The 14,560-nt window shown below is 39.3% G+C and overlaps 2 protein-coding genes across 2 annotated transcripts; both read left to right on the top strand.

The window, feature by feature from the left end:
• The first annotated feature begins 220 nt into the window (after positions 1 to 220).
• LOC105932011 (inward rectifier potassium channel 16) lies at positions 221 to 5,606 on the top strand. Its single transcript, XM_012870967.3, has 2 exons — positions 221 to 322; positions 4,256 to 5,606. Exon 2 carries the CDS (start codon positions 4,282 to 4,284, stop codon positions 5,422 to 5,424), a length of 1,143 nt encoding a protein of 380 aa, XP_012726421.2. The 5' UTR covers positions 221 to 322; positions 4,256 to 4,281; the 3' UTR covers positions 5,425 to 5,606.
• Positions 5,607 to 6,976: 1,370 nt separating this feature from the next.
• LOC105932082 (inward rectifier potassium channel 2) lies at positions 6,977 to 14,028 on the top strand. The gene is made up of 2 exons (XM_012871070.3): positions 6,977 to 7,149; positions 9,209 to 14,028. Exon 2 carries the CDS (start codon positions 9,443 to 9,445, stop codon positions 10,757 to 10,759), a length of 1,317 nt encoding a protein of 438 aa, XP_012726524.2. The 5' UTR covers positions 6,977 to 7,149; positions 9,209 to 9,442; the 3' UTR covers positions 10,760 to 14,028.
• The last annotated feature ends 532 nt before the right edge of the window (positions 14,029 to 14,560 follow it).

The raw sequence follows: 14,560 nt of genomic DNA, 5'->3' as shown, positions 1-14,560 counted from the left end.
ATTATCCTGTGGTAAATAGAATGTCAAAAATCTTCTTTCACCATCTGGAGGCAAGGACATTTGGGTTTTTTCATCTTGAAGAACCTCTAAAATATTCCATTGGTCATAAATCCCGACTTTATCCAATGGGCTTTAAGACGGAAAAGATTGCAGTGATATCCGAACAAAAAATGGGACTTTGCCTCAGGACCAAGCCAGCCCCCAAACAATGTCAAATTCTGACCATTTGAAGGTTGTTTCAGCTTGAAGCACACATTGTTCAATGCTGTGAGGAGCTTATGGGCTTTGTGACGCCAGACGTGGTCTGATTTCTACACCGCAAGTAAGTTGATCATTCAAAGCTTGCTTAATTTTTTTTGGCAGATTGATGGATGAAAAAGTAATGACTTAAATTAAAGTATTTTAGTGTGCAGCTCAACACTTAATTCAACAACTATAAAAACATTTAATATCCAGCTCAGGCGATACATCTATTAGAGCAGAAACTGAAAAGGTATCATCGGTAAAATGTCTACAACTATAATATTTAGGAGACATTTTTTTTTGTGTGTGGGGGAGTAATGATTAAGACTTAAGCCTATCATGTTTTAGAATTGCTTGTTGTTGTGTCTTACTCTCGAGCCATGCTCACCGTGATAATGTAAATAATAGAAAATAAGTGTAAAAATCAGAAGTTAAATGCATTTGTACACAGTCACAAAATTAGGCATTAACCCAGACTGTTTAAATCATTATTTTTTTCTTAGACATGAATGTCTTTGTCCGTTCTCCAGCATAGAAAATGCTGTTCACAATAGAAAATCATGTATACATTTTGTTTGATTTTTATGTTTATTTCAACAGTTGCACGATGGTAGAAATGGTTTTTTTTATAAATGTTTTTTAGCCTCTTTCACTTACTTTCCTTACATACTCGACAGTAGCCTTTTTAGCCTAAGACAACATCAGACTGACTGGAAAACTGTTTTATAGCAACAGTGTGCACTACTGCTCAGTATAATCGACTGAGTCTGCAACCTTCACTTCTTATGTTGCACAACTAAACCATATGAGGTGTTAAAATTAGAACCTATGACAAAGGATACATCATAAACTGCGATACACATTAGCCACATGTTCTCATAACCTCTCAGTGAGGTAATAAAAGCTCAGATTGACAGGAAGGACATTCTTTATTATTGATCAGATTGAAAAGCTTTAAAATAAACCAGATAGTGAACATGTTATCAGTAGCTCATTAAACAGCTGTCAGTGAAAGAAAATGATAGAAATGTGCCGTCTTTTGTTCTACGTGTTTCTGTAATGGGGGGCGTGTGGTTAAAGTTTGACATTTCAGGTAACATTTGGAGGTGAAATCTATTTAGACGTGGTGACGAGTCAATGATTTACCCTTAAAGGGACCCAAACTTATTAATAAATACAGCAAACCGAGGTCGATTCTGCATATTTGTCCAGATTGGTGGTTGGGGAAAAAATATCTATTTAACTTTCATTGAGCTTTCCGTTATAATTTGAGAATAAGTCAAATTCCCTGATTTTTGGTGTTTAGTTGATCACATTTGGAAGATTACAAACCAAAATATTACATAAAAGTGGTTAGCCAATCAGAATAAAAATTGTGTTTTCTTTTGTGAAGAATAGACTTCACCCAGAATGTAATACATCCTACCAGTGGGTCAGGGTCAAATACAGTTCTAAGAAAAGGTCAAAACAGTGACTCTGGCTCAAAAGGAAAGGTAGTCATACCTCACAACCTTTTCTTACTGAAAAGATGTGGGTTCGACACTTACCTTCCTCTGGTCACATGAAGATGTTTCCTCAGCAAGGCACTTAACCTTGAAGTGGCATGCAATCTGCATGTCAGTATATGAATATGAGTGAGGTGGAGGGAATCTGGCTTTGTGAGGTGGGTATAAGTTCAACTAAAATAGATTCAGTACCTTGTAAAGCCAAGTTTGCAGTATTAACTGGAAAAGTTTGTTTCTGTATGACTTTCTCAAGCTCTCACATCCAAGAAGTAATTTTGTCCAACTTGTCTTAAGTTTTCTTTTAAGGTCAAAACAACTTGCAGGGCTTTCTTCCACCATTTTATTCAGGTTGAGGTCTAAACTTTGACTGTTTTTTTTAGCTATTGGTTTGTAGATTTTCTTTGATGTTTGGAATTTTTCTCTTGATGATGCAGTTTTGTCCAAGTTTAGGTTTTGGACAAATGGCCTCAAGCAAGCATGACTATTAGAAACTTGGGTTTACAGAATACAGTTTTCATTAATAGTTAGGGTTGTTGTTTTTTTCTTTTCTACTAAGCACTGTCTTAACTCATCCCTGTATACTGCATACCTAAAATTCCTGCACCTGTAGATTTAGTCACATTCGGTAATGATCAATAAAGCATGTGTGTTTCATTTTCTGGGAGATCCTATCAAGGACAAAAAAGAGAGAAGCTTAAATAGCTAACATGGAAAAATAACTCTAATAGGGTAAAGTTAATTTGCTGTTGGGTATGGAGGACATAAAGATACCACACTTCTATGGCTCAAAATTGGTAGTGGACCAGTGTTGAACAACACCTCTCATTCAAACCTTTTGCAAAACAGTATGAATAACAAACATTTTTTTTTTTTTTATGTACGGAAGCTTTTCAGAATAAACAATGTTTTATAACACTATTTTTTATAATATACATTACAGCAGAAGTCACAGACGAAATTAGGATATCATCTTTATGAGCACACTGTAATGACAGAGCTATGCAACAATATGTTTGGTTTGGCTACGAACTGCTGTTAAAAATTACCAAAGGCAATTATTAACAAGGTCAGTAATTTTAATCAAAATTACCAAGTCGTGGCACCACCTGATTATCGGGAATTAATGGCCAAACAGCTCTAAAACAATAACTCTGTCAGTTATTGTTTTATGAATACCTGCCTGCTGAGCTGTGGTATTACAAAGAAATAGATGGAGTGACCTCTGCCGTATTCAAACAGCAAACACTGCAACCATATACAGAATTAAAACAAAACTCCCCCCCACACACACACACAAATAAAAAAACGGTTTAACTAGATATTTACCTAAACTATTAAAATGAAAACATAAAGTTAAACTAATGAATCATAGAAAATGGTAACAGAAGAATAAAACTGAAACCAATAACTAATAAATTGATGCAGTTATATCACAGTAGAGTGTAAAAATATTTATGTTCTGGAATAACCCGTTCACAATGTAAAGCATATGAGAAAATAAGACATTGTTTTAATAGAAAAATAAAAACAATTTTGTGAATTGAGTTCACTGATGGCAGTGTGAACAGAGCAGGCTGCATGGTAAACACAGCAGATCTAATTGTGGATACCGTCTTAGCTCCAGCAGAGCTTTAGCTTTTGCAGTAGCAGCTAGAGTTACTGAAACATAATTTAGCACGCTTAAAGAACTATGCTGACATTATTTTATGCAGGTTAGTTTGGGGCGATGAAGAGAAAACAAATAAAACGGAACATGCTCACGTTACTGAACTATCAGCGCACAAACATCTCATTGGGATGACGTTTGACTCGGCGATGAAACATAAAACATGAAAACATGTTAAACATCAAAACACATCTAAATATTATGAGCAATATTTAGATTGCTTTAATTTCTCGGCAAACTTTCACTGGCCAGAGACAACCTATTGTTCTGATGAAACATGTAGGACGTTCAAAGGGCAGTGAGTTGCATTGAGGGTTTGATGAGTAGAGACGACGATCGGTCGACGATCGGTCTAGTAGCTTGGGTGTTCATCTGCTCAGACTAGTGGAGATGTAGTTTCAATGCCGCCTTCTAGGGGAATCTATAATTCTTTCAGGTTCCTTTCTGCAAGACCTCAGGACTAGCCAGCTTCAGGTGACTAGTCTTACTTTCTGCTGGGGCACAGTCAGCGGGTACGAAGAAGACAACTGACCCTATCCAAGTTTTTTTTGTAATGCAGTTTTTTATTCAGCCAGTTAAATCTCTCTTGTGTTCTTCACTTCAGTCCTTGTTTCATCCCATAACTGGGCTAAAGCAATAATCCATCCATCATTTATGTATACCCACTTATCTGTACAGGGTGGCGTGGGTGAGGGGCTGGTGCCTATCTTCAGCAGTCATTGGGCGAGAGGGAAGGGTACACCCGGGACAGTTGCGAGTTCATCACAGCCCAACAATACTGTGATCTAAAATATTACAATCCCTAATCTGCATTTCTATCTCATCTTTTTTATTTCCCCAGGAGATTGAAAAGACCCTGTTACCAACATGAGCACCCAAAGAGAAGACCAGATCATTGACACCTACTACACCTCTGTTCACACACTGGGCAGGAAAAAGGGAAAGGAAGGAAAGCAGCTCCGCTACATGCAAAAAGATGGCCGGTTCCTAGTGGCATTCCAGAAGCCCCCTGGAGACTGGGGACCATATCTGATAGACATCTTCACCACCCTCATAGAGATTCGCTGGAGGATGATGCTCCTTGTCTTTTCCCTTTCTTACATTCTCTCCTGGATCTTCTTCGGTCTCTGTTATTGGCTCATTGCCTACATACATGGTGACACTCAGAGTGTAGATAACAATCCTTGCGTGGAAAACGTGCGTGGCTTTACTGGAGCATTCCTGTTCTCAATGGAGACCCAAGCAACCATTGGTTATGGCAACAGGGGGATGACTGAAAACTGTATCGGGGCTATTATTGTGGTTACTATCCATGATGTGTTTAGCTGCCTTCTCGACACCATTGTCATTGGCATTGTCGTGGCCAAAATGGCTTCTGCCCGAAAGAGGGCACAGACAGTGGGTTTCAGCAGTTGCGCAGTGGTCAACCTGCGGAATAGGGTTCTGTGTCTGTCCTGGCGCCTCGGAGACTTTCGAGGTAATCACATCCTTGACGGGGAGATCAGAGCTCATCTTGTCCGCTATGTGAAACAAAAGATGGGATCTGTTGTGATGTTGCACCAGGACTTGGACCTTGAGAACCCGCATGTTGTCCTCGCCACTCCCACAACAATCATTCACAAACTAACACCAGGGAGTCCCCTTTACAGGATGGGTCCAGACGACTTACAGGAGGAAAACTTTGAACTGGTGGTCTCCTTCACCTACAATGGGGACTCCACAGGGATGCTCCACCAGACACGCATATGCTACACTCCTGCAGACATCCGCTGGGGGCAACGTTTCCAGAACATACTGAAAGAGGGCAAGCGACACTACAAGGTGGACTATGCTCTGTTCAATGAGACCACCTGGGTTTCAGTTCCCATGCTCTGTGCAGAGGCCTACGACAGACAGAGGAGACATGCCAATGAGGGCAATTCATTCTTACCATCACTCACAGGGAATGAACACATCTACTGGGCTACCATCGACAGCCCTGAAGAGGTGGTCGTGCAAACATGTTTGTAAAGAACAAACATGCATGCACATTATTTAAATGATGAACTGTTCTATTCACGGCACCCGATTTGAATGTCTTTGTATATACGTTTGCATCCAAAGTTTTTAATATATTGGTTTATTCTTTGTAAACAAAAGGTTGTGTATTTGACCACCAAATGGAAGTTCAATAAAGCTTCTGCTGTTTGCCAGTTAAAATGTTATCTCTTTACTTTACATGATGTAATAGTGAGTATAACAATGTTTTTTTTAATGTCAAAGAAAAGTCAGAAATAGCATTGTCACGTTATAACTGGAGGAGTTACTGTTTTGATAAGATTACCAGCAATATATGGTATACCTTTTAATCAAGGTGTTTAATATTTACATGTTATAAAAAATGATTAATCAGCCATAACCGCTGTTGACCTCTTCCACATTTTGTCAGGTTACAACCACAGCCTTTATTGTATGTTATGAGATAAACCAACACAAAGAGCAAAGCTATAATGGAAAGACAATGGAACAATACTATTGTGGCATGTATTTGTGTTCAGCCAGCTTAAATTGCAGCAGCAAGTCTTTTTGGTGTATGTCTCTGCATGTTTTGCACATGTGCAGACTGAAATGTTTGGCTTTTCTCCTTTACAAAACAGCCCCAACTCCATCAGATAGAATGGACTGCATCTATGAGCATCGCTTTCTAAGTCTTGCTATAAAAGTTCAATTTAGATTTTGGTCTAGACTTTGAATAGGCTATTCTATGTCATGTATATGATCTGAACTAAATCATTACACTGTAACTCTGTCAGTCTTTTCTCAGGGTTAGATAAAAATAAATCACTTCAGTTTTTTTTGCAGCAGAAGCATCGAAATAAACAAGGTTATAGGATATTGATGAATCCAAATCCATTGACATTGTCAGTTAGTTTGTTCACATCACTTCTTTAGTAAAAAAAATAATAATTATATAGTCAAATTAAAACATATTTATTTTGGTATTATAGTACTGTATTACAGTGAAATCTTATTTTATGATATGCTAGTTGTGGTTTATGAAATTGCAATGCCCTAACAGACCAATATTATGTACCTTAAATTGGTAAGAAAACAATAATATTAATAAGAGTAAATAAAGATTGATGTGAGCTTCAGTATTTGAAACCAGCGGTTCCTTCTGCCTATGCATATGAATCGTCAAATGATAAATTAATTAACTAATAAATAACAGCTGAAAGGCTTATTTTCTTCATGCATTCTTTTTCTTTTTACAGAACTACAGCGACACCCTGTGTTCATCTATTGTATTTGTGGCGCCCATGTGCATTCCCACACCAGTTTTATTTCCGTGTTTTATAGGAGAAAGGTAAACCACCAAACTACCATTCATCTTGTTTTTTTAAAGCCGGAGTGAAATAGCCAGTTTCCCCTAATTATGAATAGAAACTAAAAAAATATAAAATAAAAATAAAACGTCAGCGTCTCGAACAGGCGCTCCTGCTTCCTATTGGCTGGTTGTCAATCACGGGCGGGGTTGTGGAGACACGTGTTTCCCAAAGTCTTGTCATCGGAACCACAACTATCTGCTTCAGTATCGCTGGAGAGGGTTATGGCCGGATTCACAGCTGCTCACGGGAGACCAGCAGACGATAACAAACGGGACACAATATTAAGAGAGCGCAGGAGTGCAAATCTGGTGCAGACCCGAGTTATAACAGCGACTGAAGATTCAGTTCGCGCTGCGACATCCAACAGGTAGGTGATACCTCCGGTTTTTGAAAATATAACAGTCTCATTCCATGAACGCCAGGAAATATCTATGAGATGTGGTGACATATTTCAGGTGTAAAAAAAGTTCAGTTAGAATATTTTACAACGACCTAAAACACGTTTACATGTTTTATGTTAGTAAATAATTTTGTTATATCATTTCCAAAGATGAATGTGCAGAGTGCGGTATGGAATCTCTTTAAATCTCATTTTAAAAACGTGTCTGACCCTACTAGTTTAAAAAAATCCAAACCATAACTAACTAACAATAATATAATTTTAAAAATATAAAATTGCATTCATCATTTCACGTACGACAGAAACGCAGAAAATAATTAATTTAAATATATCTTTAGCTTAATAAGTGCCATAGTTATTGATTTGTGAAACACAAAACAGAGCAGCTTTATATAACCACTTTCCATCTGCCTCAGTAGTTAGCTCCATCCGATAGCAAATGCAAAACAAACAAACACAGACTGTGGTGTCTATGCCGGTCTTCATTTGTCACCATGTAATAACAGTATTAAGTAATATGACGTGAAACGGGCAAGAAGCAAACGATGTTTCTTGTAATGAGCTGATGATTGAGGTGTAAATCTCAAAAGTCAGGAGATGTGATTTAGAAGGGGAAAAAAGCCCAAACTGTTTTATTTGTATTTTTCTATCATTCTACAACACTTGGAAATAGTAGTGCAGACCCATGTAAACTTTTTATTGTAACTTGCACCAAACAGTTTTTTCTCAAATGTTGCCAAAATAAATTTGCTTACTTTGAGTTTTATTTCATTGTCGTCTTAGAATATAATACTTCTAACTTTCAAACAAACTGAGTTCCACATATTTTTTAAGCCATTTCCAATCAATCTTGCTGTGAAATCATTAGCTGAACAAAAATGTGCTAGACATAGGAGAACTGTGCAACTTCTTAATGTGCATGTCTAAAACACTGGGAAAAAGACACATTTGCCTATGCATCTTTTTAGTTTAAAGGAAACAACAACAAATAAGGCAAGACAATTCTATTTATGAAGCACTTTTCAGTAACAACATGATTCAAAGTGCGGTACATAAACAAAAGCAGAGGAATCCACAGAATGACAGAGACAAAGGGAAAACATGAGAGAGGAAAGCACATTGCATTGGAATTGTAGCAGAAGACCAATATATAAAAAAAGTTGGACTACAAACTTCAACGTTAACATTTAAAGGCAACTCTAGACAAATGGGGTTTTAACATTGATTTAAAGGAACTCAGGGTTTCAGCACTTTTCTGGGAGTTTGTTCCAGATAAGTGGAACATAAGAACTAATTGTTGCTTCTCCGTGCTTGGTTCTGGTTCTGGGTATGCAGAGTAGGTTTGAGCTAGAAGACCTTAGTGGGCTGGAGGGTTGATTCGCTGATAACAAGTCTGTTATGTATTTTGGTGCTAAGCCATTCAGCGATTTATAGACTAACAGGGGTATTTTAAATAAGCATAAGAACCCAAATATACCTTTACATTTTTTCTTTTTTGTAACCTTTTATGACTAGGAGAAAAGAATAGCCATATGATACGAAGTGGCCCGGGTCATGTTGGAACTAGCAGAGCACATCAGGCTGCATGTCCATCGCATTTTGTAGCCTGTGGTGTTGTATTTTAATGGGCTTCTCATACCACATGCACCATGTCAATACCTTTTCTGCCTTTGCTGTCCTTGCTGCTCTGTTACACAAAGCACAAGGTTACTGGTTCACTAATAAGGCTTCATTTGTAATTTGTAATTAAAACAGCTAGTAGAATAAAAAAACATAAGTTTTAGTGAACAGGCTTTAGGTTTTTTTCTGATGCGTGCAGATTAGCATCTGTAATGACATATTAGTGCTGAACAGCAGCTTATTCTGTGTTGGTTTTGTAGAAACTTGCTATAATATATCTAAATGCAAATAGATTTATTGTGTGTTCTTTGCATCTATAAGCAAACTACTGTTATCTTTGGGTATATAATGCATTATTCCGACAGTGTGTAATCACAGCTTTTGTTTCTGTCTTTATATTTCGTAGCCTCTTTCACTAATGAACTTCAAAGCAAGTGTCCGAGAGGAGTGAGCCGCCGTCACCGACGGTCCGCGCCACTGGCAGAGAATCCTTGCCTTCCCACAGGCCCCGGTCCTGCTGACCAAGTTTTCTACTATAGTTTGTCCCTCAGAGAATTCAAAACTGTTTCTCCAACGCTTCTACCAAAAACTGAGACTGTTTTCCAAAGCAGAAGCAGCCCAGCCTCCACAGTTGGAAGCGATGGGGAGCCTGCGTAGCCACCGTTACAGCATTGTGTCCTCGGAGGAGGACGGCATGAAGCTGGCGTCCATCGCTGTTCCGAATGGCTACGGGAATGGCAACGTAAACAAGGGGCACACGGAGCAGAAGTGTCAGAGCCGTTTTGTAAGCAAGGACGGCCACTGCAATGTGCAGTTTATCAACATGAGCGAAAAAGGCCAGCGTTACCTGGCAGATATCTTCACCACCTGCGTTGACGTTCGCTGGCGCTGGATGTTTCTCATATTCTGCCTGTCTTTCCTTTTGTCGTGGCTGTTTTTTGGACTTGTCTTCTGGGTCGTGGCGCTGATTTACGGGGACTTGGAGAACGAGACTCAGTTATGCGTTTCCAACGTGGACAGCTTCACGGCTGCCTTTTTGTTTTCAGTCGAGACCCAAACCACAATCGGGTACGGCTACCGCTACGTGACAGAGGAGTGCCCCATCGCTGTTTTCATGGTGGTGTTTCAAAGCATTGTGGGCTGCATTATTGACGCTTTTATTATCGGCGCCGTCATGGCCAAGATGGCAAAGCCCAAGAAGAGGAATGAGACTCTGGTGTTCAGCCACTTTGCCACAGTAGCAATGAGGGACGGTAAGCTTTGCCTAATGTGGCGGGTGGGAAACCTGAGGAAAAGTCACTTGGTCGAGGCTCACGTCAGGGCCCAGCTCCTCAAGTCCCGCACCACGGTGGAGGGAGAGTTCATCCCTCTGGATCAGGTAGACATAGATGTCGGCTTTGACAGTGGGATCGACAGAATCTTCCTCGTGTCTCCAATCACCATCGTCCATGAGATTGACGAGGACAGCCCTTTCTACGAAATGAGCAAGCAGGAGCTGGAGACCTCGGAGTTCGAGATTGTTGTGATTCTTGAGGGCATGGTGGAGGCCACCGCCATGACGACGCAGTGCAGGAGCTCCTACGTGGCCGGGGAGATCCTCTGGGGCCATCGCTTCGAGCCGGTGCTCTTTGAAGAGAAGAACTACTACAAAGTAGACTACTCTCGATTCGAGAACACCTACGAGGTGCCCAGCACTCCCATCTGTAGCGCCAGGGAGCTGGCTGAGAAGAAGTCCAACGCCTCCAGCCTGAGGAACTCCTTTTGTTACGAGAATGAAGTGGCTCTCGAGAAGGTTGAGATGGAGGAGGAGTTTGAGGAGGACAGCAGCAGGTTGATGAGGGACGTTGAGGTTAGTGCTCTCGAGGACATAACCACAGATTCGGTTTCAAGCGTGGAATGCAACCTGGACTCTTTGGCTTTAGAAGCAAGGCCTTTAACGGCAGAATCAGAAATATGACTGAAAGGTGTATTAAATGGCCGTTAACATTAACCTGGTTGGTGTTTGTAAGGATTGTGCAGAAGCAAAGGGTGCACAAAACACCAAATATACACTTGTTAATATAATTTATGGTGACACTGCTTGCATGGATTGCATTATAAAATGGGTTACATGCCATCACGCACATACAGTGCAGCATGTTTCTAATAACGGAATATAATTTAAAATATTTTAGTGATAAACTAAGTTCCGTTTGGTTATTTACATATTTTCGTTTTTTGCACATTTTGCGTTAAGCGTCTTGAACTTAACATGTTTTGGTTGTTTTATAACTGTCGCATGAGGTTGTGTAGTTCCAAATTAAAATAAAGGTTTGAAAATAGTTTTAAAAGCATTTTTAAAACTTGTATTTAAAGGCTATTAAGTTAAATTACCAACACAGAAATGGGGCTATGATTGTTAATGAGCTGGTCTCTTAGCAAAATCTTCCAGTATTCGTAAATGTGTTAGTTTTATGTTTTAAAAATAATAATTGAAAAAAAAGTAGGATCTGCAGAACTTCTGAGCACACTACTCTCCTCAACCTATCATCTTGTCCATGTGCAGAATCTTTTGCAACGTGTGCCTTAACAAAAGTTCCAGTCCCCGTAGAGGAACTTAGCTTGTTTGGCTTTGATGGAGCACACACTGCATTAGATCTCACAGAGTGAAGACGCATGAAGACATGACTCATTGTTGCAGATTTCTGCCACTTCGTAAAGGTTTTTGTGTTTCAATGTGCAATACTGTCAGGTGTTAGGAAGACACGCGAGGCCCGATAGCGAGCCGAGGCAATGAATGTTAAAAGAGCAGTGCTGCTAAGTTACATGTAGACAGAAATGTCAGAGCCAAATTGTATTATTGTTGCTTTCAGGATGCAGATTGCACATTAGCGTTCTATCTAGCTGTAGACGAGCATGGTTATGTGGAGCGTGTTTTCTAAAGCTTAGGTGCACTTTTTTTCTCCTCAGTGGAAACGTCTTCCCCAAAGAAAAGCATAAAAGTGCTTTGCTACCCCAAGCTAGGCTTGTACGTATATACTATACGTTAAATATAAAACCATATTTCTTTCCTCATCTAGCAATGGTTGACAGATGGAGTGAAGGATTATTGGAACTGATTTTACCACAGTTTACTCTGTATACACATCTGTGTTTTTGACATGTGAGATAGGCAGACGTCCTAGTTACACTGCCTTCCAAAAGTATTTATACCTTCTGAAGTTTTTTTTAGAATTTGTACCATTACTGTTTGTCCCAGCCTTCAAAATATTTTGCGGAGTTTTATGTTATAGACCAACACAAGCGGTGCATAAATGTGAAATAAAAATGTAAAATGTATGGCACCCATTACTCTTTAAAGGTATGTTTCCACCATCGTTATACGTCCACAGCAGGGGCGTAGCTATGGTTGGGCCTAGATGGGCTTAAGCCCACCCACTTTGAATCAGGGCCCACCCAATGAAGTCACTTTCCTTTAAAAAAAAATGTGTGCTTGTCCCAAATATGAAAACAATAAGCTTCACTTTTAAGTTCTCAGTAAAACAACGACACAGAGGAAGTCATGCGCCTAAACCTGAAGCATGAGTCCAACCATTTTCCCCTTTTTAACTGTTAACTGTAATAATGTGTTTAATAAAAGAAAAGAAAATATCAGAAGTTTTGCATTCATTAAGAAAACGGTTTCATTTGTCCTAGGCGTCTGGATCAATGATGCGACGGCAGCCGTTACTTAGAGACATTGCGTTCAGAAACGGAAGCAATGACTTTGACAGACTGCCACAGTTTAAATGATCCAGAAGGTACTCTGCCGTGTTCGTGGCTCTAAATCATCTTATAGTCGACTATTTATTTCCGCTGTCAATTCAAGGATGTTCACTTGAACAGAGAATGTCTTTTCTCCTTCTCCTCGGCCTGTATCTTCTCCATAGAAACTTACAAACGTGCAACTTAGAAATAAACTTACTTATAGCTAGAATTATTTGGCCCACCCATTTTTTTTTTAATAGGCCTGGCCAAAAAGCAATTTCTGGCTATGCCATTGCTCCACAGATTAAACTGTTTGCCCATTCTCTAATTCCAAATGACTTAAACATTGTGAGATCGGATGGAGAGCATCTCCAAACGCTGATTTTCCGTTATTGCCACAGCTTTTCCATTGGATTTCAGCTGCATTTAGGTCTGGACTTTGACGGGGAATTAAACCATTGATTCAAATCATTTTATTGTTCTCCGGTGATATGTCTGTAGCATGATAGACCTGAAAGGCGAAGTTCTATTCTAGTCTCAAACCTTTTTATGCCTTGAACTGCTTTGACTTCAGACGTTGTCTTCATTCTTGCTCCATCCATTTTCCATCAGTGCTGAGCAGCTCCTTTGTCGTTGTAGAAATAAATCTTCCACGCAGCATGACGTTACTGGGATGTTCAGGGTGACGTGCAACATTGTTTTCTGCCATGTGTGGCATTGTTCACGTAGGGAAAAAAGTTACATTTTGGTCTCATCAGACCAAAGCACCTTCACTTACATACGTCCCTGACATGGAGACTCAGCAAAGACACCTAATGAAAGAGCAGCAGAGACCAAATTGATCACTGGGTCTTTGCAGCTCCTCCAGAGTTACTATGGCCATCTGGGTCTCTGATTAATAATCTCCTTGAATAGCGTGTCACTTAAGGTACACTGGCGTAAAGAACGCTGATGTCCTTCTTTTTCACAATCATAGACTGCTTTGTGTTGGTCTGTAAAATCAAGTTCAAATAAAGCACATCAGAGGTTTGTGGTTGCAAGCTGACAAACATTTAGGTGGTATTAATGCTTTTGCAATGCACTGTAAATCTTCTGAGTTCCGGTGAGGTCATAGCAGAAAAGATGATTGCTTTGATTGCCTGAATACTAACAGATATTGCAGTCACAATAAACAAATAAAGAATCCTGCAGGGATGAAATGCACACGTTTTAGTCTTACAGAAAGTTTAATTATAGTTGTCATTGTGAGAGTCAACCTTGTGGATGCCGGAACACTGTAGTGTTTCTGTTTTAGCTTTTTATTTTTTTACTGTCTTCCCACTCTCCTGCAGAACTTAGACTGTACAGCTTTTTTTTATCTTTTGTAAATTATATTGCACTGTATAGTGATAATGCAGTCATTGAAATCTATTTATGTCCTCGTTTTTTTTTCAATAAAACACTAAAGCAAATTCATTATGATGTTGATGCATTAATAAAAACATGACTTCATAATGGTTATATGTGTGTTTTCCAAGTTTTTTTTTATCTTGCATTTCAGACTTTTCTCTCCTGTTCAAACAGATTTTGACTGAAACAGTTGACGTCAGCCTGCTTAAGGAAAGGCTTTAGTTGCATATAGGCTATCACGTTAATGTGGAGCTGTGGTCCAGTCTATCTGTCAGAACTTGCACCATCATTTACAATAATTCAGCAAAACTGACTTAGTCCGGTTTTGGAAAAGCCTGCTGTTCTACATCAGCCAGCTCTGCTGGAAGTCATTTTCAATGACAGCACTGGAAGGAACTCTTCATTCACTTTTCTTAGCCTCTTTCAGTAAACTATGGAAAATCAATGTATTCTGCAAGTGTCTTGAAGAAAGATGGATATGGTTGGTTGCAGCTGAATTACATACCGTTCTAGTAATTTAAGACGATCATATTTAACCCCACACATAAAATATTTCCAGAGATTGTTAACAGAAATGATTGTTTTTAGATGGTGATGTGTCTATAGTGGCAGAAGAGCCCATTGCATAACAAAGCGACACTCC

The sequence above is a fragment of the Fundulus heteroclitus genome, chromosome 16, assembly GCF_011125445.2.
Source record: "Fundulus heteroclitus isolate FHET01 chromosome 16, MU-UCD_Fhet_4.1, whole genome shotgun sequence".
Lineage (NCBI taxonomy): Eukaryota > Metazoa > Chordata > Actinopteri > Cyprinodontiformes > Fundulidae > Fundulus > Fundulus heteroclitus.
The sequence above is the reverse complement of the archived record's forward strand: the minus strand, read 5'-3'. Positions and strand labels throughout refer to the sequence as shown.